At 33.0% G+C, this 24,389-nt stretch overlaps 3 protein-coding genes across 3 annotated transcripts; all 3 read left to right on the forward strand.

Moving 5' to 3' along the window:
- Window positions 1–5,787: 5,787 nt before the first annotated feature.
- On the forward strand, window positions 5,788–8,323 carry LOC133302764 (cation/H(+) antiporter 2-like). The gene is made up of 3 exons (XM_061502584.1): window positions 5,788–5,940; window positions 6,047–7,027; window positions 7,127–8,323. The coding sequence occupies exons 1-3, from the start codon at window positions 5,788–5,790 to the stop codon at window positions 8,321–8,323; spliced, it is 2,331 nt and encodes a 776-aa protein (XP_061358568.1).
- Window positions 8,324–11,451: 3,128 nt separating this feature from the next.
- On the forward strand, window positions 11,452–14,031 carry LOC133302765 (cation/H(+) antiporter 2-like). The gene is made up of 3 exons (XM_061502585.1): window positions 11,452–11,616; window positions 11,734–12,724; window positions 12,839–14,031. Exons 1-3 carry the CDS (start codon window positions 11,452–11,454, stop codon window positions 14,029–14,031), a joined length of 2,349 nt encoding a protein of 782 aa, XP_061358569.1.
- Window positions 14,032–17,113: 3,082 nt separating this feature from the next.
- LOC133302769 (protein FAR-RED IMPAIRED RESPONSE 1-like) lies at window positions 17,114–20,498 on the forward strand. The gene is made up of 8 exons (XM_061502589.1): window positions 17,114–18,892; window positions 18,995–19,051; window positions 19,156–19,221; window positions 19,351–19,419; window positions 19,527–19,595; window positions 19,694–19,762; window positions 20,266–20,331; window positions 20,415–20,498. Exons 1-8 carry the CDS (start codon window positions 17,114–17,116, stop codon window positions 20,496–20,498), a joined length of 2,259 nt encoding a protein of 752 aa, XP_061358573.1.
- Window positions 20,499–24,389: the final 3,891 nt, after the last annotated feature.

Genomic DNA, 24,389 nt, shown 5'->3' on the forward strand with positions numbered 1-24,389 from the left:
TAATACGCGTAAAATATAAGCTAACAGAGCTGGACAAAAATAATTCATTTAACTAAAAATTTGTAAGTACCTCACGTCGTCAAGCTCCAACACCACCATTTTTGTCTTCCTACCAGAAACCACACGATCACAAACTTTCCCAATTCCTGAGATTAAACCAATGACGTCTACAAAAAAAAACGCAGCAAAGAGTTTGTGAAAAAAATTATGCAATAATAAAAAACGAATACAGAAACATAAAAAACACAGTTAATGAAAAAAATAATGATACAGAATAAGATTACTCGTGACAAAGCATTAAAAACACAAAACTATAACCGCAAAGAGTTTAATGTTATCAAAAAAAAAAAAGAGTTTAAAAATAAGGAAATAGTCATGATACAGAATAAACCAATGACGTTTAAAAATTAAAAAAAGGCAGCAAAGAGTATGGGAGAAAATAAAACCCGCAATAATTAAAAAAAGGATAACAGTGAGGAAGAATCTATTACCGACTAAATAAGGGGAGTCAGACGTTTCTTTCTCAATGATGTTATAATCAACAAAATCAAAATCACTCGCACAAATATCAGAAACAACAATCGATTTAACATCAGTCCTCAAGTTGAAAGACAAACGATACTGATGCTTGGTTGGCCTAAACACATCGCTATTGAATCCAACTCCAATTTTTTTTATAAAATAGCACTCTCCTTCGTTGATTTTATTCCGCACCTGCAAGGTACCTTTGATAGTGGCGTGGATCCTACCACCCTACAAAAGAATGGAGCCAACTTATGTCAACAACGTTAACTAAAATGATCAAAACAAAGATGGAAGATTTTTAAAACACAGAACACAACTTGTTCATCCAATAAAACCATTTCAAGATTGTCCTCCAAACTTTTACGTTGAAAGTTAGGAACTTTCCAAGTCCGAACCACCTTCACCTTAATCCTCCAGTCCTCCTTGGCAGGATTAACATCCTTCAGAAATTCATATTTTGAACTCATATTTTGTGTAAGAAGAAAAAACAGAGAAGCAATCACCGACGTTGAAGAATAATGCGTATCAGGAATTGTATAAATGAGAGTGATTTATAGTTTTTGAATTGTCTTCTTTAAAAAATGTGAAGTTTTTGAATTAAACTGAATAAAGATTTAAAAAACAAAGATAACGACAAAAGAGTGATTCAGTTGTTATAAATGAGATTTTCATGGAATAAAACAGTCATTTGTTTTAATAACAATGAATATCCCTTTTTTTTTCAAAAAACGTAAAGATTTGAATTAAACTCAATAAAGGTTAAAAAAACGATTAGATTACATGATAACCATCAATTATTTAAAAAACAAAGATGACGACAAAAGAGTGATTCAGTAGTTATAAATGAGATTTTCATGGAATAAAACAGAAGTTTTTTCTAATAACAAAACACTCATACCTGATTCCACTGAATCAAGAGGTTAATAAAAGATTCAAATTTAAAAATCTGAAAATAAGGAACAAAGGTCGGTATATGTATAATTATTATTTTTTTTACTAATTATTATTTTTTTTCGAGTAAATAGAATTGTATTCTTTAAAAAATGTGAAGTTTTTGAATTAAACTGAATAAAGAATTAAAAAACAAAGATAACGACAAAGAGTGATTTAGTAGTTATAAATCAATGAATATCCCGTTTTTTTAACAGTCATTTCATGGAATAAAACAGTCATTTGTTTTAATAACAATGAATATCCTGTTTTTTTTTTCAAAAAACGTAAAGATTTGAATTAAACTGAATAAAGGTTAAAAAAAACGATTAGATTACATGATCAACATCAATTATTTAAAAAACAAAGATGACGACAAAAGAGTGATTTAGTAGTTATAAATGAGATTTTCATGGAATAAAATAGAAGTTTTTTCTAATAACAAAACACTCATACCTGATTCCACAGAATCAAGAGGTTAATAAAAGATTCAAATTTAAAAATCTGAAAATAAGGAACAAAGGTCGGGATATGTATAATTTTTTTTTTTACTAATTAATTTTTTTTCGAGTAAATAGAATTGTATTCTTTACAAAATGTGAAGTTTTTGAATTAAACTGAATAAAGATTTAAAAAACAAAGATAACGACAAAGAGTGATTAAGTAGTTATAAATCAATGAATATCCCATTTTTTAACAGTCGTTTCATGGAATAAAACAGTCATTTGTTTTAATAACAATGAATATCCTGTTTTTTTTTTTTTCAAAAAACGTAAAGATTTGAATTAAACTGAATAAAATTTAAAAAAACGATTAGATTACATGATCAACATCAATTATTTAAAAAACAAAGATGACGACAAAAAGTGATTTAGTAGTTATAAATCAATGAATAAGCAATCTTGACCATTGATTTAAAGTAACAAATCCTGTCAATTGAAAATATAATTCTTTTTTGTATTTATTATATTCACCGATTTACCATTAAAGGAAACTTTTTTAAATGTTGTAGTGTGAACACAATGGTGAAATTGAACCGCAGTGCGACACGTCAGCAAGGTTTCCACAGAATGGAATTCCTTTATAATATAAGATTAAACGTACTAACTCAAATATTTGCCAACTCTTTATCTAATATATACCCTTCTTCTTTAACAATTAAATTCCTAAATCAGAATTCAATCTTTGTAAATACAAATTTGTAAAACTCAAAATATCAAGGACACAAATCTTTGCCAAAAATATAAGTATTTATATAAAATGCTGACAGTTAGAGAAAGAAACTGGATTCGGCCAGGAGGGCCGGCCCGCCCCACCTGCCAACATGTTTTATAATTAAATTAAAATTCCACCCTTCTTCTTTTTAATTAAATTCCTAAATCTAATTTCAATTTTTATAATATAAATTTGTAAAATTTCAAATACTAAGGACACAAATCCTTGTAAAAAAAATTATTTATATAAAATACCGACAGTTAGAGGAGACAAACTGGGCTCGGCCCGAAGGGTCGACCCGCCCTGTCTGCTAACATATTTTTATAATTAAATTAAAATTCCATCATTCTTCTTTTATAATTAAATTTCAAAATCTGATTTCAATTTTTTTAAATATAAATTTGTGAAATTCGAAATACTAAGTACACAAATTCTTGCAAAAAAAAATATTATTTATTCTTATTAATTAGTCTATTAAAAGGAATGACCCTTCAATATTTTGCTGTATATCATTATTTTAATGCTATTTATGCTTAGTTGTTTCTAACCTAAGTTGACTTTTCATATTCTTCACCAAATTATTATTGGTAGAGTTGAAGTATTATTGAGATTAAATACCATGCATTAAATATAGACTTATATATATATATATATATATATATATATATATATATATATGTTAATTTTGATAATAAGTATTTATACTTATGCAATTAAGCTAATAAATGTTCTTTTGATATTATCACATTCAACTTCAACTATGGAGAGTTTTTTATAATATTAAACACACTAACTCAAATATTTGTCAACTTTTTATCTAATATATAGGTCACAAATACACAAACCTCAAAGAGTTAATTTACAGACAACTATAAAAACATAGATAGACAGTAATCTAGACGTAATTATAAGAACTTTTTTTGTGTGGATAAATATAAAAACCTATTACATGCTGATATAAAATGCTGATAATTAGACGTGGCAAACTAGACTCGGCCAAGAGGGCCGGCCGGCCAACACATTATTAGAATTAAATTAAAATTTCACCATTCTTCTTTTATAATTAAATTCCTAAATCTGTTTTCAATTTTTGTAAATACAAATTTGTAAATTTTCAAATACTAACGAGACTAATCCTTACAAAAAAAATAATTATTTATTTTTATTTTTTAAATCTGGTGGCTTTTTCACCCTTTTGTCCCTTATTAATTAATTAATAACTATTTTGCCCCTGATTCAAAACTATCTACCAATCTGCCCCTCTTTAATCGACTACCTTGCATTTTTAATCGACTAAATGGCCAAAACAGGCAAAAATGGCTGTTGGGAGATTTAATCGACTAAATATCCCTATTTAGTCGACTAAATCTCCCAACAGACAACAAAGGAAAACAAGTCAGTATGATTTTTTAATCGATTAAGTATGGAGATTTAGTCGATTAAATCTCCCAACAACCATTTAGTCGATTAAAAATGCAAGGTAGTCGATTAAAGAGAGGCAGATTAGTAGATAGTTTCGAATCAGGGACAAAATGGTTATTAATTAATTAATGAGGGGTAAAATGGTCAAATAGCCTAAATCTGATTGTGATAAATGAAAGTTCATCTGTGAGAAATACTGAAAGAAGCTGAGTGAAACTTTGTAATTTTCAAATGACCACGAGACAAGCTAAAGTATAGCGATATATTTTTGAATGACCACAGGACAAGCTAAAGTATAGCAATATATTTTTGTGTGGATAAATATAGAAATCTATTACATGTTGATATAAAATACTAACAGTTAGAGGTAGCAAAATGGGCTCGGCCTGGAGGGCCGGCCCACCACGCCAAAATAGCACAAAATAACAATATAGTTCTTTTTTATTTCATATATTTCTCAAGTAAAATGTTTGCATTTTTTATTTGATTCCTTCATATTTATACCTCCACCATTGTACCACTCCCCGCTTCATAGCATGATGAAGTTCTTAATTTCTTTTAGAGATTAACCAACCACAGTCGATAAAAATTTCGATTTTTCCTTGTGTGATCTAGTTTTATGTTTATTTCAAAGCCAAAGGTCTTTCACGGACATAATTACTCATGTTTGTTGCCGTTGAAGATTCCATGAACGAAAGAGTAATGGTTTTCTTTAGAAACAAACTTGGAAATGAAAACAATGCTTAATCTTTGAGTTGACTAAATAATTTCTTGGAAAATCAAACGCTGGTATAACACGAAATGGACTATCAGTTTTAAGGTCAAAGATTTTTTTTTTTGGATAACAAAAAAGTTTAAGTGGGGTTAGATATTAGTATCTCACTACGGTGAGGGAAGATTCTCCAACTTCTTTGAGGATTTTTGGGAGGGATTACATATCCCCCACCAACAAAATCCTCACATCGGCCAACGGGGTTTGAACCCATGCCCTTAAGAGATATGGACCAAACTCTTAGCCAAATGTGCATACCTTTTGGCTAATAATTACTATAATTGCATTTTCGTAACAGTCTATCATTTAAATGCTTTAAAGTGAGGAATGCTTCAAGGATCAAGCTGAAATTATAAATATTCTTCATTTTATTTTGGTGTGTGTGTTGCAAGTTGTATTCAAGGATCAAGTTCTGATTATAATTAATTTATGAAAAAAATGTGTGTACTCTTAAAAGACACAAATTTATTCTTTTTAAGAGAGAGATAGACACAAAAGAGGTAGGACCCATATTTTTATTTTTATTTTCAGTGGGATCCACACCTCTTTATATCTATCTCTCTTAAAAGGACCTAAGTTTGTGTCTTCCTTATGTGTATCTCTCTCTTAAAATGACCTCAGTCTCTGTCTTTAAAAAAAGGACATGCATTTTTTCCTTAATTTATTCATATAATGTAAATTACCTATTTTGACTTATGTAAAAAATGATATTTATTTGTTATCGTTAGCTAAAGTAAAGGAAGAAATAGTAAAAGGGCCTTATGTTTTTGTTCCAAGTCTTCCACCAATATTTAGGATCTGAAACATATATTTCATCATCCCCATATGCAAAAGAATTGTTAGAACTCAGAAAGTAATATCAATTGCTTCTCTAACATTTGATTCCTCCTAATTTCTGAGTTTTAACAAATTCAAAAAGCACAATGGATGCCACTAACAGCATGTTATGTGACAATGATCTGGTTAACCCTCTAAGCTCAATGGGCATGCAAGTGTCCTGCATTCTTGTTGTCTCACACTTTTTCAACGTTGTGCTCAGGACTATGGGTCAACCTGGACCCATTGCACAAATTCTGGTAATAACTCAATCACCTTAATTTTGTTAATGAACATTTTTTTTTCCTAAATTATTTTATATTGAATTGAAGTTTCATTATTAATTCATGGTGCATTGTTCAACAGGCTGGGTTGGTACTGGGTCCAATGTCTCATATTGAGTATATAAAAGCTAAATTTTTTCCTGCCAGTTCCATAAATTACTATGAAATTGTGAGCTTCTTCTGTCGGATACTTTTCATGTTCTTATTTGGGTTAGAGATGAATATTCACTACACACTGCGCAATCTACGTGTGGTAGGCTTGGTAGCATGTGGTGGTGCTATAATGGGTGGTGTTTTTGGAATATCTGTCTCCTTTTACTTGTATCAAGAGTTAGTTACCAGTGCCCCCATGCATTATTTTTCTATGATCATTATGCTAGTGGTGTCATACACAAGCTCCCCAATGGTGATTCGTTTGGCAGCAGAATTGAGGCTTGCTGCATCAGATGTTGGGCGAATCGCGGTGTCTTCTGCATTAATTACAGAATTGGGGTGCTTGTTGTTCTTTAATGTGATGATTAACTGGAAAAAAGAATATCACATTTCTGCCGGTATAGGTTGCACTCTACTTACTACCCTGCTGGTTCTTATAAATAAGTATTTGGCCGTTTGGTTAAACACAAGAAATCGAAACCAGAAGTACCTTAAGGCTCCTGAGCTGTTATTCATCCTGTTTCTGCTTCTAACAAGCTCAATGATTATAGAAATTTGGGGTTACAACAGTATTATTCATTGTTATATCATTGGCTTGTTGTTTCCTAGGCAAGGCAAAACAGCTAGAACATTGCTGCATAAACTTGGTTATTCTATTTACAACTTTGTGCTTCCAATATACTTTGGGTCCTTGGGTTTACAATGTGACCTAATAAATGTCTTTGGGAGCTTGGATAGGACTGCGAATACAGCCATATTGATTTTGTTGGGCATTGGGAGCAAGCTTGGTGGTACTCTTATAGTTTGTCGTTACCTTCAAATTCCTACAAGTGAAGGAATTTTTCTTGGCATCATATTGAACACTAGAGGTTATGCTGATCTGCTATTTATTGGAGCAGCAGCAAAGCAAGTTATTGTGAGTATATTAATTTATTGACTTGATTGAATTAATCAGAATCAGAATCTCAAATCCATATACTAATATTTTGGCTCTTGTGTTGATTTACAGACTTTTAATTCAGATGCTTACAATGTGTTGTTATTATCCATAGTACTTAACACAATAATATCAGGAATAATTGCGGCTTTTCTAACAAGAGGGGAAGAGAAAATGTTTGCAAACAACCATACTGCAATTGAACCACAGCAAATGGATGATGAGCTTAGAATGTTGGCTTGTGTATATGATCCTCGTCAAGTATCTGTGGTACTCTCCACAGTACTAGCAATACATGGTTCTAGAGCATCACCATATACTACTCATTTACTACACCTAATAGAGCTTGTAAAGAAGATCAAGTCTACTTTGTTATACCATGAAAAAGAAAATGCAGATCTTAGTGATGATGATGACTATGGTGGCAATGATGTGGTGGAAATTAATAATGCTTTAGATGCCTTCACAGCAGAGACAAAGATTTTGGTCCACCAAAGAAGGACTGTATCTGCTTTCACAAGTTTGTATGAAGATGTTTGCAATGAAGCAGAAGATCTTCAAGTATCCATTATTCTACTTCCCTTCCACAAGCATCAGAGAATTGATGGAAAATTGGAAAGTGGGAAGGAAGGTTTAAGGATTACTAACCAAAAGGTTCTTAGACATGCCCCTTGTTCTGTTGGTGTCATTGTAGAAAGAGGACTTGCTAGTGACCCTGGTTTCTCACAACTAGTGGCATCTGAAAACATACAAAATGTTGCAACACTTTTCTTTGGAGGGCCAGATGATCGCGAGGCGGTTGCTTGGAGCCTACGCATTTCCAAAAGTCCTCGCATTAACCTTACAATCATCAGATTTCTACTGGTTTCTTCTTCATCACAGAATGAAAAGATTGAAAGTGGACAATCTGAGGAAAGAGAAATTTTAATGTCCTTGTCTGGGGAAGCGACTACTAATGAGATTGACAATACCTTTATGGTTGATTTCTGTAATAGGTATGTGGCTCCTGGTGAAATTTCATATGTGGAAAAGTTTGTGAAGGATGGAGCTGAAACTGTGGAATCTTTGAAAGAAATGGGGGACATATACTCTTTGTTTATAGTAGGAAAGGGTAGCAGAGGACAGGGTTCATTAACAATTGGTATGAGTGACTGGGAGGAGTGTCCAGAACTTGGAACAGTTGGTGATGTCTTGGCTTCTTCAGATTTAGATATTCATGGCTCAGTTTTGGTCATTCAACAGCATAGAAAAGGCTTAATGCACGATTAGTTGTTAATGTACAACAACGTTAGACTTATTTATATACTAAGCATTATGAACATACAGTGTACAGACTGAACAACTTTTTGTATATCAACAATGAATTAGAGAAAAAAGAAGCTAAATATATTTTTAAAACTGTATATATTATGATCAGTTATTTTTAGTTTGAGTTGTCTAGTTGGTGATGGAGAAATTATGGAATAAATAGGAAACGTTAATTATAACTTTGCTGTAAATCTTATTTGTCCTGCTTTGAGATATCTTTGCATAAGTGAAATCACGTGTAGTTAGGACTCTTATATAAAAGGGTGAACTATTTAGGAGGTAAGATTAAGATTGTTTCTCTCGATAGGGTATAGTATCCCAATATAACAATAATTAAAGGTGCAGTGGTATGAACCGAAGTTCTATAGAAAGTCACAGTAGGTGATATCTCAATCCTAGGCTGAGAGCAAGAGGGAATGTGTAAGGTCATGGTGCCTCTGATGTGATATTTTAGCAAAGTTATTGTAACATGGAGAGAAAAAGAGAGATAGAGGGAGAGAGTAAAGGGAAAAGCAATTGATTTGAAATTCTCCATGTTCCTTATTTAGGTCATACAAATTTGAATACTTAGGGTTTACATTGGTCATCCATGGCCAACATTATTGTAAATAAAATATTCGAAACTGTTCTATATAGCCCAGCCCATTGCATCATTTACCCTATTTTATAATCAAATAAGTATTTACGTGGGAGATTGTTGTATAAATGAGTTATAAATAAGAAGTTCGAAGAGTCGTGTCTTTTCGTTTGCGAATAGTCGCGTCTGCAAACAATCACGTCTTTTTGTTTTCGAAGTGTCTCTTCTCCTGTAATTATTCATCTCTTATATATACACCCGTGGTTAGTGAATTCCAAGAATTAAGTTTTATGACTCCTTACTAAAACTTTACCAAGATTAACGCTTATATACGACCTTTTTCTGCAACTTTTATGTCTTGAATTTTGCATTATGATTTTTCTGTAATTGCATTTTATTCTATGCAATTTTGTGTTTCCACTGATATTGTCATAACCAACAACTCAGAGTTTTACACTACCACCAATAACAATTTTAAAAATTGCACTCATAGTCAACAATTTTGCAATCTTCTTCTCTCTTTTTTTAATCCTATTTTACAATCTTTTTTACCTCAGTTTTTTGGGTGCAGAATTATTTTCTTTTTAAATATATCCATTAGTGGGATTTTCTTTTGGTACTGCGAAAGTACCTAAGTAGTACTCCTTTTTTCTAAATAAGAAAAATTTATCCCATTTAAATTCATACTTTTATTTTTATTTTCCTCTCAGTCCCAAATTTTTACCCCCTTTAAAAGGGATGTATGTACTCCTGTAACACTACTGAAAAAAAGCTCTATTAGTGGGAAATCTAGATATATTTATTAGAAAAAAGTAAAACTTCATTTCAATTGTAAATTTTTTAACGGGACCATTATTTTTAAAATGAAGCCTATATTTTTAGTTTTAATTTACCAATTTTGCATTAAAATAAGAGGAAGTTATACTTACAATTTTTTACAACCATATTTTAACCGTTGATTTTCGTCAACCAACAGTTATCATTTATTGCGAATAATAATTAATTAATGAGTTTGATTTGCGAAAATAATAACGGTAAAATAACGGAAATCAACGGTTAAGATATGGTAATAAGAAGTTGTAAATGAAAATAGGTTGTAAGTATAACCTTCCTCTTAAAATAAATAGAGTAAAGTATCTTTTGAGTCCTTAACAAAAATCATGAGGCCTATTTTAATCCTTTAAAAGAAAAAAAAATGTTGACCTGTGGTCTCTATAAATTCAAAATAGACCTAGTTAGTCGAAATTATGATCCTTCTAAAATTCAAAGAAGACTCAGTTAGTTTTTCAAAAAGACTAACATGAATTTATTTTAAATTTTAGAAGGAACACAAATCGACTTCTTTTAAGAGATTAAAATGGTTTCGTGATATATGTTAAAGACTCAAAAATACTTTACTGAAATAAATATTATTTCACTTGTCAAAGTATACTATAAAAACATAATATGGACAAAATCATTAAAATTTATACGCTTACGATGAATATATATAAGAAAATGAGTTTAATTAATATTATTCAAACAACAGTCATTATGATAAAATTATTTTTGATATAAAATTTTGAAAACACAAGCAACTTTTCTGTTAACTCACTTTTAACTGAAATTAATTTTATAAAATTACGGTTATCCGAAATTAATTTTACAAGTCATAATCCAAACAAAAGTTTTCTAAGATAACCTTAACTAGGTGTAGGAACTCCAAAACTCGGGTTAGAAATCACCGGGTGAAGTTAGTTAGCGTAAAGAACTTGTGGATGAGGTTTGAAAGAAAACGATGTAATTTGTTTCAATATGTATTAAAAACTTTATTTGGACATAGCGTATTAAAAATGAAACTACTTGAAAGAACTATCAATATCACATTTGAAAAGAATATAAAATCTTAATTTCGGATTCACCCCGCACTTGGTATTAATATCTTAGTTGATTTAAAGAATTGAAGCTTGTGAAGATATTCGGTGGAAGTCTACTCGTCTCAAAGAGATAATTATGATATATATATATATATATATATATATATATATATATATATATATATATATATATATATATATATATATATATATATATATATATATATATATACTTGAAAGAATGCGCATGGTTTTAATTTTCTGAACATCTTAATTTTCTTAAATTTGAAGTTAGTTGAGGAATGCTTCTAGGATCAAGCTAAAATTACGAATATTTTTTCATTTATTTTGTTGTGTGTATGTATTACAAGTTATATTATTGGTTGCGGTTATAAATAATTTATTCATATAATGTAAATGACCTATTTTGAATAATGTAAAAGGTAATAATTAATTGTTACCATTAGCTAAAGTAAGATTAAAAGGGCCTTATGTTCTTGTTACGAGTCTTCCACCAATAATATAGGATCTGAAACGAGGACTTCATCATCCCTAGAAGCAAAACAATTGTTAGACCTTTAGAAACTCAAATCAATTGCTTCTTCTAACATTTGATTAATCAAAAAATTCGAGTTTTGACAAATTCAGGAAGCACAATGGATGCCACTAACACCATGTTATGTGACAAAGATCAGCTTGATCAGCTGGTTAACCCTCTATGTTCAATGGGCTTGCAAGTGTCCTGCATTCTTGTTGTATCACACTTCTTCAACGTTGTTCTTAGGACTGTGGGTCAACCTGGACCCATTTCACAACTTCTGGTAATTAATCATATATAATCAATCACCTTATTTTTGTTAATATTTTTTTTTTTGGGGTATAAATTACTTGTATTGAATTGAAGTTTCATTGTTAATTCTTGGTGCAATGTTGAACAGGCTGGGTTGGTACTGGGTCCAATGTCTCATATTGAGTATATACAAGTTACATTCTTTCCTGCAAGTTCCATAAATTACTATGAAATTGTGAGCTTCTTCTGTCGGATACATTTCATGTTCTTATTTGGGTTAGAGATGAATATTCACTACACACTGCGAAATCTACGTGTGGTAGGCTTGGTAGCATGTGGTGGTGCTATAATGGGATGCGTTTTTGGCATATCTGTCTCCTTTTATTTGTATCAAGAGTTATATTCCACTGCCCCCATGTATTATTTTTGTATGGTCATTATGCTAGTGTTATCATACACAAGCTCCCCTATGGTGATTCGTTTGGCAGCAGAATTGAGGTTTGCTGCATCAGATGTTGGGCGAATCGCGGTGTCTTCTGCATGCATCACAGAAATGGGATGCTTGTTGTTCTTTAATGTGATGGTTAATTGGAAAAGAGAAAATCACATTTCAACCAGTATTGGTTGCCTTCTAAATACTTCCCTGATGGTTCTTATAAACAGGTACTTAGCTGTTTGGTTAAATTCAAGGCATAGAAACCAGAAGTACCTCAAGGCTCCTGAGTTGTTAGTCATCCTGTTTCTGCTCATAACTAGCTCAATGATTATAGAAATTTGGGGTTACAACAGTATTTTTCATTGTTATGTCATTGGCTTGCTGTTTCCTAGGGAAGGCAAAACAGCCAGAACATTGCTGCATAAACTTGGTTATTCTATTTACAACTTTGTTCTTCCAGTATACTTTGGGTACTTGGGTTTACAATGTGACCTAATAAATGTCTTTGGGAGCTTGGATAGGACTGCGAATACAGCCATATTGATATTGTTGGGCATTGGGAGCAAGCTTGGAGGTACTCTTATAGTTTGTCGTTACCTTCAAATTCCTACAAGTGAAGGAATTTTTCTTGGCTTTATATTGAACACTAGAGGTTATGCTGATTTGCTATTTATTGGAGCAGCAGCAAAGCAAGTAATTGTGAGTGTACTAATTTATTGACTTGGTTGAATTAATCAGAATTAGAATCTCAAATCCGTATACTAATTTTTATTTTTATTTTTTTTGTCTTGTGTTGATTTACAGACTTTTGATTCAGATGCTTACAATGTATTGTTAGTATCAATAGTATTGAACACAGTAATATCAGGAATAATTGCGGCTTTTCTAGCAAGGGGAGAAGAGAAAATGTTTGCAAACAACCATACTGCAATTGAACCGCAGAAAATGGAGGATGAGCTTAGAATCATGGCTTGTGTATATGATCCTCGTCAAGTATCTTCCATACTTGCCGCAGTGCTAGCAATACATGGCTCTAGAGCATCACCATCTACCACTTATTTAGTACACCTGATAGAGCTTGTAAAGAAGATTAAGTCTACCTTGTTATACCATGAAAAAGAGAATGCTGACCTTAGTGACGATGATGACTATGGTGGCAATGATGTGGTGGACATTAATAATGCTCTAGATGCCTTCACTGCAGAGACAAAGATTTTGGTCCACCAAAGAAGGGCAGTGTCTGCTTTCACAAGTTTGTATGAAGATGTTTGCAATGAAGCAGAAGATCTTCAAGTATCCATTATTCTACTTCCCTTCCACAAGCATCAGAGAATTGATGGAAAATTGGAAAGTGGGAAGGAAGGTGTAAGGATTACTAACCAGAAGGTTCTTAGACATGCCCCTTGTTCTGTTGGTGTCATTGTAGAAAGAGGACTTGCTAGGGTCCCTGGTTTCTCACAACTAGTGGCATCTGAAGCCATACAAAATGTTGCAACACTCTTCTTTGGGGGTCCAGATGATCGTGAGGCTATTGCTTGGAGCCTACGCATTTCCAAAAGTCCTCGCATTAACTTAACAATCATCAGATTTTTGCTGACTGCTTCTTCATCACAGAATGAACAAATTGAAAGTGGACAATCTGAGGATAAAGAAATTTTAATGTCCTTGTCTGGGGAAGAGACCATTAATGAGATTGACAATACCTTTATGGTTGATTTCTATAATAGGTATGTGACTTCTGGCCAAATTGGATATGTTGAAAAGTTTGTGAAGGATGGAGCAGAAACAGTGGAATCTTTGAAAGAGATAGGGGACATGTACTCTTTGTTTATAGTAGGCAAGGGGGGTAGAGGACAGAGTTCATTAACAATTGGTATGAGTGACTGGGAAGAGTGTCCAGAACTTGGAACAGTTGGTGATGTCTTGGCTTCTTCGGACTTTGATATTCATGGCTCAGTTTTGGTCATTCAACAGCATAGAGATGCCAAGAAAGGCCTAATGCACGATTAGTTGTTAAAACTACGACAAAGTTAGACTTATTCATGTACTTAGCATTCTGAACATACAGTGTACAAAGGTAACGCATTTTTGCTTTCCAACAATGTATTAAAGAGAAAAGATGCTAAACATTTGTTTAATTTTTTTTTTTTGTGTGGATAAACTATAGGTATTTTCCACGGGAGGCAATCCTGTTCGGGACCGGTCTAGGATTAAGGTTTTAAATCCCTCCCAAAGATAGTACTGGGAGGATCGAACACACACCCTCACCTGCTCAGTAGCTCCTATGCGCCAACTGAGCTACCATTATTTGGTTTTAATTAAAAAACTTTGTATAGTATGATCAGTTACTTTTTATGCTGAGGTCTCTAGTTGGTGATGGAGAAATTATTGATTAAATAGAAAGTGTTAAAGTATGGGAGGATCACAAAAAGTAAATTTTTGCTGTAAATCTTATTGGTCCTCCATTCAGATGGCTTTGCTTAAGTGAAAACTCTAACAATTTTGAGTAACTAACAGGAAATACTAAACTTTGCGGATATACTTAACTTTAGTGTAGCAAGGGTGGTGTTCTGGACCACTCATTAGGCCAGTAGCCAACTCATAAAGCATGTCCATTGTATGTATTAAGGCAAAGCTTTCCCAATAAATTTTGTCCAATGCGCTACGGTATGGCTCACACTTCACAATAGCAATTTGATAAACCTATAAATACATAGGCACCTTCCTATTGCATGCATTTTTAACCATACTAATACACTGACTAGTACTTACAAATACACATTACCATTAACCTGCCAAAGTGTGGAGAGAAACGGTGCTAAACAGCCACACATGTATTTAGTTGAGGATGACATTAGACGGTAGATTAGACCCATCAATTAGCACTATAACATGTGGTATATAGTTTAGGATGACTAACAATCGCGGAGTAAGGAGAGGGTTAGGGTGGGTCATCGACTCCTCAATTTTATGTAACTTTTATAGAAAAAATATTTATAATTTTAAATGACACAACTTTGTTTTAGATCTGATTCAGACTTAAGAGAAAAATAATATAGTATAAGTTCATTCCGCTCAAGTCAATCTTCTAACTTATTATTATTTATATGTAAACAAAATTTGAATTTTTTTTTCAAATCTGGCTATCTATTGAATTGACTCATTAGTGTGTTATTCTGTCTAAATTAATATGAATTTTACTTCCTTCAATCCCTCTTACAAATTTTTCTTGCACCATCATTAATGACTAGTATAAGGGTCAAGGAGAAAAAAACTAAACTTGAATTGCAAGATTCTTCGCGATTACATATATAAAAAAAGCAATATGCAGGGTAACATTAAAAAGTTTAGTTTTCCCATGAATGGATGCTTCTAAGCTTTAACTATTTATTAAAGTAGATTGAGGCAATTAATTTTAAAATTTGAATTGGAATTTTACGATTTTAAGATTTTTATTTGCAGATTTTACCATATTTTATAATATTTTTTTCTAATTTATAATAATATCGTCTATTCAGCTTTTGAGCCTATAAATAAACTGTTAATGTAAACATTTAACTGGTTTTTTACATAATTAATTACTAACATTTTGAGGATACCAAAAAAAAAAATTACTAACATTTTGTTTCTTACCCAGTGTGTGGCTCATTTGGTAGCATGGGGATTGAGTGGTGGGAGAGGACCTCGGTTCGAATCCCACCAACATCATCTGGGGAGGGGCATAAATACCGTAATCCTTGGACTCGCACCCGAACTCTGGATTAGTCTCAGGCGACTCAAAGAATCGAACCTGTAGAGATACCGGGGGTTCTGATTCGCCTCAAAGAGGTAATTAGGATTAGTTAAAAAAAACATTTTGTTTCTTTAAAACAAAAAAGTATTAACACCAAGTTAGATGCTTCACTTAAAAAAAAAAAAAAAAAATACTCAATTATATTACTTTACACTTCACATTTTAAAAAGTACGAAAATATCCTGACAAATAAAATAATAATAATATTAGAGAAAAATATTTATTCTTTTAAAGAACAGTATTTTATTTAAATTTCTTTTTATTTAATATTTAAATTTTAAAAAAAATCTCCCACTTACTTTTTTTGGAAACTGATCTTAATTATCTCTTTGAGGCGAATCAGAACTCCCTAGTATTCCTACGGATTCGACTCTTTGAGCCGTCTATGAAACTAATTCAGAGTTCGGGTGCGAGTCCAAGAATTACGGCCTTTATGTCCCTCCCTAGATGGTGTTGGTAGGATTCGAACCGATGTCCTCTCCCACCACTCAGTCCATTTTTCTATAATTTCTATTTATTTGCTGTAAAATACAATAATTTTGATTAAGATGATGCAATTTTTTATTATTTAAAAGAACAAATACTAATTTCACAATATTAATAATAAATCTTTTATAACTTCAGCAAAATATTTGTATTAAAAAAAAAAAAAAAAAATAAGTGGATGCTGCTGTTGTTGGTGTACAGTTGTACAGCTTGTACTGAATTCTACGAGAAAGTGGTGTTGAAGTTGAAGTTGAAGGAACGAGAAAGAGACTCAAAGTCAGAGTGAAATTGAGCATCTTGTGACACAAAAGAAAACACCTCTTTACCTTTTCTATCAAATCAAAGATCTCTCTGTTTTGGAGGTTCCTACTAAGTTCCCATTCTCTTTCTCTGTTCGTTACTTTTCTTTTTCTTTTTCTTTTTTTAATTTAAGATTGTTCGTTACTTTCTTTCAGCTTCGCTTATTGTTTCAAATCCCTCTAATTTTACATTGTAGTTTCCGATTCTGCACTATAATTTTGAATTTTCACATGTTCGTGGATGGGGATAGACCTGGAGCAGCTTTCTCTCGAACACGGTAATGAAGCAAATGTTGAGAATGAGAATGGTGTTACTTTGCCTGAGTTTAATTCAAAGGAGGAAGCATTCTCTTACTACAAAGAATATGCCAAATCTGTTGGATTTTCTGCAATAATTAAGGCCAGTCGTCGATCTAGAATTTCTGGAAATTTCATTGATGCCAAATTTGCATGTACCAGATATGGAAGCAAGCGAGAATCCAGTGCAGCCGAAACTATTTCAACAAATGCAGACATGTCAAGCTTCCCTGTGAAAAGGAAAAGGGGTAGAGTGAATTTGTCTTGGGCCAAAACAGATTGCAAGGCCTGCATGCATGTCAAGAGAAGGCAAGATGGTAAATGGATTGTCTCTAGTTTCATAAAGGATCATAACCATGAAATTTTCCCTGACCATGAGTGTTATCTAGGAAATAATAATAATAATAATAATTCTGATGCAATACATGCTATTAGGGAAAGAACCAGAAAGATGTTTGCTACAATGTCTAGGAGATCTGGTGGGTGGAAGAAAGTTGAGAATATAAAAGATAGAGGCAGCAATGGAAGGCATTTGGGTTTTGATGAAGGTGATCTTCAAGCTTTGCTTGACTATTTTGTGTGTATGCAAGATGAGAATCCTAACTTCTTTTACGCAATAGATTTTAATGAGGAGCAGCAATTGAGAAGTGTTTTCTGGGTTGATGCTAAAGGTAGGCTTGATTATAGGCACTTCAGTGATGTGGTTCTTTTCGACACCATGCATGTGAAAAATGAATATAGGCTGCCCTTTATTGCTTTTATTGGTGTGAACCACCACTTTCAGTTCATGTTGCTTGGGTTAGCCTTGGTGTCTGATGAGTCTAGCTCAACGTATATGTGGCTGATGCAGGCGTGGTTCAGGGCAATGGGTGGACTTGCTCCAAAAGTGATGCTTACTGACCAAGACAATGCTCTGAAAGAAGCTGTTGCTCAAGTGCTTCCTGATTCTTGTCATTGTTATTGTTTGTGGCATGTGCTGAGTAAGATTCCGGAGAAGCTTGGGCATGTATCACTGCAACATGCAAACTTTATGATCAAATTTAACAAGTGTGTTCTCAGGTCTGGGACAAGTGAACAGTTTGAGAAGAGATGGTGGAAAATGGTTGAGAGATTCAATTTAGGTGATGACAATTGGTTATGCTCAATTTATGAGGACCGTGAACGATGGATACCGGCATATATGAGGGACATATTTTTAGCAGGGATGTCTACTATGCAACGATCAGAAAGTATAAACTGTTTGTTGGACAAATATGTACAGAGGAAAACTACATTGAAAGAGTTTTTAGAGCAATACAAAGTGATGTTAAGAGATAAATGTGAAGAGGAAGCAAAAGCAGATTTTGAAACGTTGCATAAACAACCTACGTTAAAATCCCCATCACCTTTTGGGAAACAAATGGTAAAATTATACACACATGCAATATTTAAGAAGTTCCAGATTGAGGTGTTGGGAGTTGTTGCCTGTCATCCAAGAAAAGAAAGTGAAGATGGACCAACAAAAATGTTTAGGGTTCAAGATTTTGAAGACAATCAAGAGTTCATTGTCGTGTGGAATGAATCAATGTTTGATGCATCGTGTTCCTGCTATTCATTTGAATTCAATGGCTTTCTTTGTAGGCATGTAATGATTGTGCTACAAATTTCTGGTATACATAACATCCCGTCTCAGTATATATTAAAACGTTGGACAAAAGATGCCAAGAATAGACAAACAGCAAGAGAGCTTTCAAGTGTGGTTCACTCTAGGGTTAAACGCTATAATAATTTATGTACACGAGCCTTTGAACTAGGTGATGAAGGGTCTTTATCACATGAGAGTTACATTTTTGCTGTAAATGCACTGGAAGAAGCTTTGAGAAAGTGTGAGAGCCTGAATGATTCAATTCAAAATGTCATAGAACCCAACTCGCCAATTTTTGGTTCTCAAGAAGTGATTCCGGGTAACAATGCTGGTCATAAAAGCAAAAAGAGTAGTACTTTCAAGAAAAGACAGGTTAGTTTTGCCATGTCAGTCATTAAGCTCATATTACAGACTTTGTTTCCATAACTTCAGAAATCCTTTTGTGTACCTCTCTTATATAGAAATGCTTAGTAGGTATGCCCAGAACCAGAGATCATTGCAATAGGAATCAATTCCAGCTGGCAGCAAATGGTTGGTGCTTTTGTTTGAAGTTCTTATTAGGTTCGTCAGGAATATACTGATTGTGATATTATATCACAGAAGAATGAATATCTTATGGTCTGTATTTGTTATAGGACCCCAATACACGAGCAGCTGGCTTTGATTGTTCATATGAATCACAGCACAGCATTCAAGAGATGGTATGGCATCTTTTTCCATTGCTACTGCATGCCGTATGTGGCATAAAATAGTGTGTGGATTTTGCTATTTTTTAAGTCTCGAGTCTTATGAATCTGAAATTCGGGCCCTTTTTGCGAACTCTGTTACAGGATCAGCTGAGCACTAGAACTCAGAACCTGGATGGCTATTATGCTAATCCACAAATTGATTCAGGACTGGTAAGAGGTCCTTACAATTTTGAATTATGAAATTCAATTTAACAGTAGATATCCAGCTGTATTCTACTTGTTCAAAGATTAATTATCTCTCCTTAATTCTGTTGAAGGGCCAATTGAACTTGATAGCTGCTGTTCGTAATGATTATTATAGCAACCAGCATGGCCCCCAAGGCCTGGTAATGTATTTTGGCTTGTCTTTGGTGTTTTCTATTTTGTTTACTTAGGGGTTTTAGATTTAGATTAACATCTGATTTTGAGTTGAGTCTTGATGCAGGGACACTTGAACTCAATTGCTTCCACCCATGATGCCCATTACATGGCCCCGCAAAGGATGCATGGGATGGTATGGGATTCTAGTATGTTTAACTATTGCTAATAGGTTGTAATTTGGCATTAATGATCATTGGGGAATGAGGAATTTGTAAATGATAAGATCTGTGGACAAGAACCTAGCTTTATCAGACTAGGTGGATTACCTGTAACTGACTCCTCTGTACTCTATCAAAAATGAAAATAAAAGAAGAGAGGAAAAAAAAAAAAAAATTCAAACGTTTTAATCTCAAAAAATTTAGTACCTTTTCAATTCCTATAGTTGAAGGATTCTGAAATGTGTAACATTACCTGGTAATGATTCTTGGTTTCATTTATGCTTATGGCACTCCTTTAGTATGTCTCTTCATAGAAGGAGGAAAGTACAAGGATATTTCACTCTTTCTTGGCTGATTAATCTCAAAGACGCCTTGATTGAATCCTAAACTTGATGGATTTTAAATTATAATCCGTGTTGTATTTCATTGTGATGGTTGCAAGACATTACTATGATGATAATTTTTCCCATGCTTGTAGGCACAATTGCATTTCAGACAAGCAATCCCAAGTTGTTTTAATGTTCTAGATACATCCCGAAATGTGGTAGTAGAGTCACACTCTGGATTTATATAGTTTATATTTTTTTTCTCCATGCTTCTGATTCCTTAAAATTCACTTTCGTGTAGGACCAGCCCAATGGAGGATCCACGCAACTGCATGGGATGGGTGTAAACGTAAAACAACTAAATTCAAGGCACCGGTCTCAATAGTTAGGTTTTAGGCTGACCTTGTGAGTTGTATATCAACATGTATGTGTTTCAGCTAGTTTTATGTATTTATTTGAAGTCATTTTTATCGAAAGAAATATATAATAGGTAGGACTTTGTTTCTAAACTTGTGAAAGTGCATCATCGAGCAAATACCATATCATCATTCATATATATATATATATATATATATATATATATATATATATATATATACATGGGGAGGGTTCTTTTGACTCCAGAGTAAGACTTTTAAGTCTTACTCCCCATCTCAGCCGTTGATGAACGAAAATCAACGGTTGTCATTTATGGTGTAATTAATAATTAATTAATTAATTTAATTTCTTAAACTATAACCGTTGGATGGACGGAAATCAACGGCTAGGATGAAGAGTAAGATTTATAAGTTTTACTATGGAGTCAAATGATCTCTCCCCTATATATATATATATATATATATATATATATATAGGGGCAGGTTATATTTACAAACTTTTTATTTAGAAACTTTTTTGTTTACAAACTACACTAAGTAGGACTGGTCCTACATTAATCACACAGTGTACGATCGGTCCTACTTAGTGTAATTGCAAAAAAAGTTTGTAAACGGATCCTGTCCCATATATATATATATATGGAGAGAGATCATTTGACTCCAGATAAGATTTATAAATCTTACTCTCTATTCTAGTCGTTGATTTCCGTACATCCAACGGCTAAAGTTTAGGAAGTTATATTAATTATTAATTACACTATAAATGACAACCACTGATTTTCGTCTATCAACGGCTTGAGATGGGAAGTAAGACTTTTAAGTCTTACTCTGGAGTCAAAAGAACCCTCTAATATATATATATATATATATATATATATATATATATATATATATATATATATATATATATATATATAAATGAAAATGAAAGATATCGACTGAATCATGATTGAGATGATCCCGATTCAATAAAAATTTATTCAAAACAATTAATTCTACACATTTTCATTAAGCTTAAATTTATTACATTATCATTAATGCATCATTTTCTAAACTATCATTTAATAATATGTTAGCACATTATTAATAAAGTTAAACTTCTTAAGTAATAATTATGTAGTCAAATTTTTTTAATGATTTGATAGTATATGATTGGATGAAAATGTTAAATAGTTTTACATTGGCCCTATATTAAAATTAAATTATTATTATTTTATATAATAAGTGTTACTAAGTTAATAGTTCAGAGTATTTCATAAAAATAAAATTTTTAAAACTTTGTATTGTAATTTTTGGTTCAAAAATGTCTTATGCATTATTTTAGTGTTTAAAATGTTGAGTTTGCTCTTTTACTAAAGCCCAAATGGGTTATTAGTATGAGAAGAGCCCAAGGAACCTAGAGCCCAATGAGCTAGGGTTTCTTGGAACCCATATAAATAGTACCTCTTAAGTCATCAGCCTTTAAAAAGGTCTTTTTTGTGAGAAAGAGGCAAGCTCAGAATCTAATCAGTGCCCACACACTTCCCCTTCCTCCTCGAGAGATAGTTTGGAAGATCTGCCACAGTCCAGCTTCAAGGAGGTTGTTCGTGCTGCGGCGCTGAGGTGAGTTGTTCGTGAAGAGGAATCCTACAAGGGAAGATTCTACACGAGACCTGCACACCGAGAGGTAATTGTGAAACAAGGATGATTCGGTAAGCATACCAATGTACTAGGTCCTAAATCGCTTCCGCATAAATCTAAGATTTCCTACAATTGGTATCAGAGCCTTGGCTGTACATTGGTATGTGAATCTAGTTTCACTATTCATGTAATTAGTTTTGCTTCTTGAAATGTGGCACCTAGGGTTCTAGGATTATGGTATGAATCTAGCATGTGTATTTTATAATTCATTTTCATAAAAGTTTAAATTTTAATCGGTAAAAATGCTTTAATCCATGGTTATGGTCTCTCGTGTATTTCTCGATTTGTAACAAGGAGGCTAATCCCATATGATTAGGTTTCATCCTTGCTGTTTTTATTTATTTTCGGAATTTCTGTGTATTTTTCCAATATTTTGTAAAAGTTCAAGATCGAGAAACCGCGAGTAAGATGCGCAGTTAGTACTGTCGGAGACTTTTCGAGGACTTGCCGATCTCGGAATGGGGCGATCTATATATGGTTGGAAAGAGGACGAGAATACGAACGCAACGGTGGGTGGATCACCGCCATCGGAGACTCAACGCTCCACCACGCGCCTCCACAAGAGGCTGAGAGTGGCCGCCACTCTCCGGCAAAGAATGGGAGAGTGAGGGAGCGTCTGGCCACCTTTTTGGGTGATTCCGGCGGCGGTGCACTCGTCTCTACGTGGCGGTCCTTCCCCTGGAGTTTCAGCCTGATTTGACTTCGGGTGACGGCGCGGCAGACCTGACGGCTAGGGTTCCTCTTTCGCGTCCTAGGGTTTCTCGCCAAAGGATTGGGTCTTTGGGCTTTTGGGCCCATGGAAACCCTAAAGAGGCTTGAGACAGATACTATGGGCTAGGCGAAAGTTGAATTCCAAAGTTGTAACATTTTTTTTTATTTTCTTTAAAATAGGAATGTCATGGATTAAAGTAATTAGATTTTATTATTTAATGCTTTTATTGATTGGTATAAATTATATGATTGATAACATGCTTTATTGCGATAACATGCCATATAGAATAGGTGGTGCCATATTGTTGCATAACTTGTATGATTGCATGAGCATAATAGCTATTATGTCTTCAGCGACTAGTATGATAGTTATTATGGGATTATTTTGATTTTAAATCATCCTAAGAAATTAATTAATAATTATTATGATTTTATTTAAAAATCTAGATTAATAATTGAATTAATTAATTTTGGATAATTAACATCAAGACAAATAATCGTTATGGAAATTATTTTGATTTCAAATTATCCTCATAAATGATAATTATTATGATTGTTGCAATCTAGATTAATAATTAAGTCAGCTATTTGGATGATTTAAATCTAGAAAAATAATTAGAGAAAATTTCCTAAGAGAATTCTTTTATTTTGCGAGTAATTTGTGGGTTTTCTGAAATGGTCATGGAATAACACACGCTGCATACAACATTCATGTATCATGATTGTTTGGAGCACACGCTGACGTAAAGTGACCGGATTTCAGGACCTTAATGCTTTCAAAATTATGATAAGCTTAGTGCACGTTTATCGGCGCTCTTACTTATATAGTTTTTGAAATCAAACAAAGGATACTCTCAATTAAATAATTCTTGGAAATTAGAAAATGTTGCTTATGTTGAATGGAAGGAGATTTAAATTAAGAGATTAATTTAACCTTCAAGCGCATTATAGGACCATTAATAAAATAATCATGTGAAGTCCCATCGAATAAGCATGATTGAATTTTATTAGATTGGACTTAAATATCTATGGGAGGAGATTTAAATTAAGAAATTAATTTAACCTCCAGGCGCATTGTGGGCCTATCAATAAAATAATCATCTGAGGCCCCAACGGATAAACATGATTGGATTTTATTGGGCCTTAATAATTTCAAAATTTTAATAAAGTATTGTACGACCCATCGTCGATAATACTAAGTTATTAAAGATAATTTTGAAATTAAACAATGAATTCGACTGGGCTTATGAAAATTCTCAAACAAAAATGTTGAATAGGTGAAGGTTTTAAAAATTAATTAATTTTAAAACCTGCGGGCTCCATTTGTGGGTTTATTAGTGAAATGGTTATCGCTGAAGCCCCATCGGATAAGGATAATCAGATTTCACTAGATTAAATCTTAATAATTTCAAAATTTTAGTAAAGTATTGTACGGCCCATTGTCGGCAATGCTTAGACACTACAACTGCTATTGACTTCCCTTGCCCTTGGATGGTAGGCCAGGGAAG

This window comes from Gastrolobium bilobum, unplaced genomic scaffold (genome assembly GCF_033153095.1).
Source record: "Gastrolobium bilobum isolate Gb01-03AN ecotype WA unplaced genomic scaffold, APGP_CSIRO_Gbil_v1 utg20460, whole genome shotgun sequence".
NCBI lineage: Eukaryota > Viridiplantae > Streptophyta > Magnoliopsida > Fabales > Fabaceae > Gastrolobium > Gastrolobium bilobum.

What these genes read in the sequence shown, in the direction of transcription:
- LOC133302769 (XM_061502589.1), top strand. Translation starts at nt 17,114, where the DNA reads ATGTCAAGCTTCCCTGTGAAAAGGAAAAGGGGTAGAGTGAATTTGTCT. An exon ending in AGCACAGCATTCAAGAGATG is followed by an intron (nt 19,222 to 19,350) that starts GTATGGCATCTT and finishes ACTCTGTTACAG; the next exon opens with GATCAGCTGAGCACTAGAAC. An exon ending in AGCATGGCCCCCAAGGCCTG is followed by an intron (nt 19,596 to 19,693) that starts GTAATGTATTTT and finishes GTCTTGATGCAG; the next exon opens with GGACACTTGAACTCAATTGC.
- LOC133302764 (XM_061502584.1), top strand. Translation starts at nt 5,788, where the DNA reads ATGGATGCCACTAACAGCATGTTATGTGACAATGATCTGGTTAACCCT. An exon ending in GACCCATTGCACAAATTCTG is followed by an intron (nt 5,941 to 6,046) that starts GTAATAACTCAA and finishes ATTGTTCAACAG; the next exon opens with GCTGGGTTGGTACTGGGTCC. An exon ending in TTGGAGCAGCAGCAAAGCAA is followed by an intron (nt 7,028 to 7,126) that starts GTTATTGTGAGT and finishes GTTGATTTACAG; the next exon opens with ACTTTTAATTCAGATGCTTA.
- LOC133302765 (XM_061502585.1), top strand. Translation starts at nt 11,452, where the DNA reads ATGGATGCCACTAACACCATGTTATGTGACAAAGATCAGCTTGATCAG. An exon ending in GACCCATTTCACAACTTCTG is followed by an intron (nt 11,617 to 11,733) that starts GTAATTAATCAT and finishes AATGTTGAACAG; the next exon opens with GCTGGGTTGGTACTGGGTCC. An exon ending in AGCAAAGCAAGTAATTGTGA is followed by an intron (nt 12,725 to 12,838) that starts GTGTACTAATTT and finishes CTTTTGATTCAG; the next exon opens with ATGCTTACAATGTATTGTTA.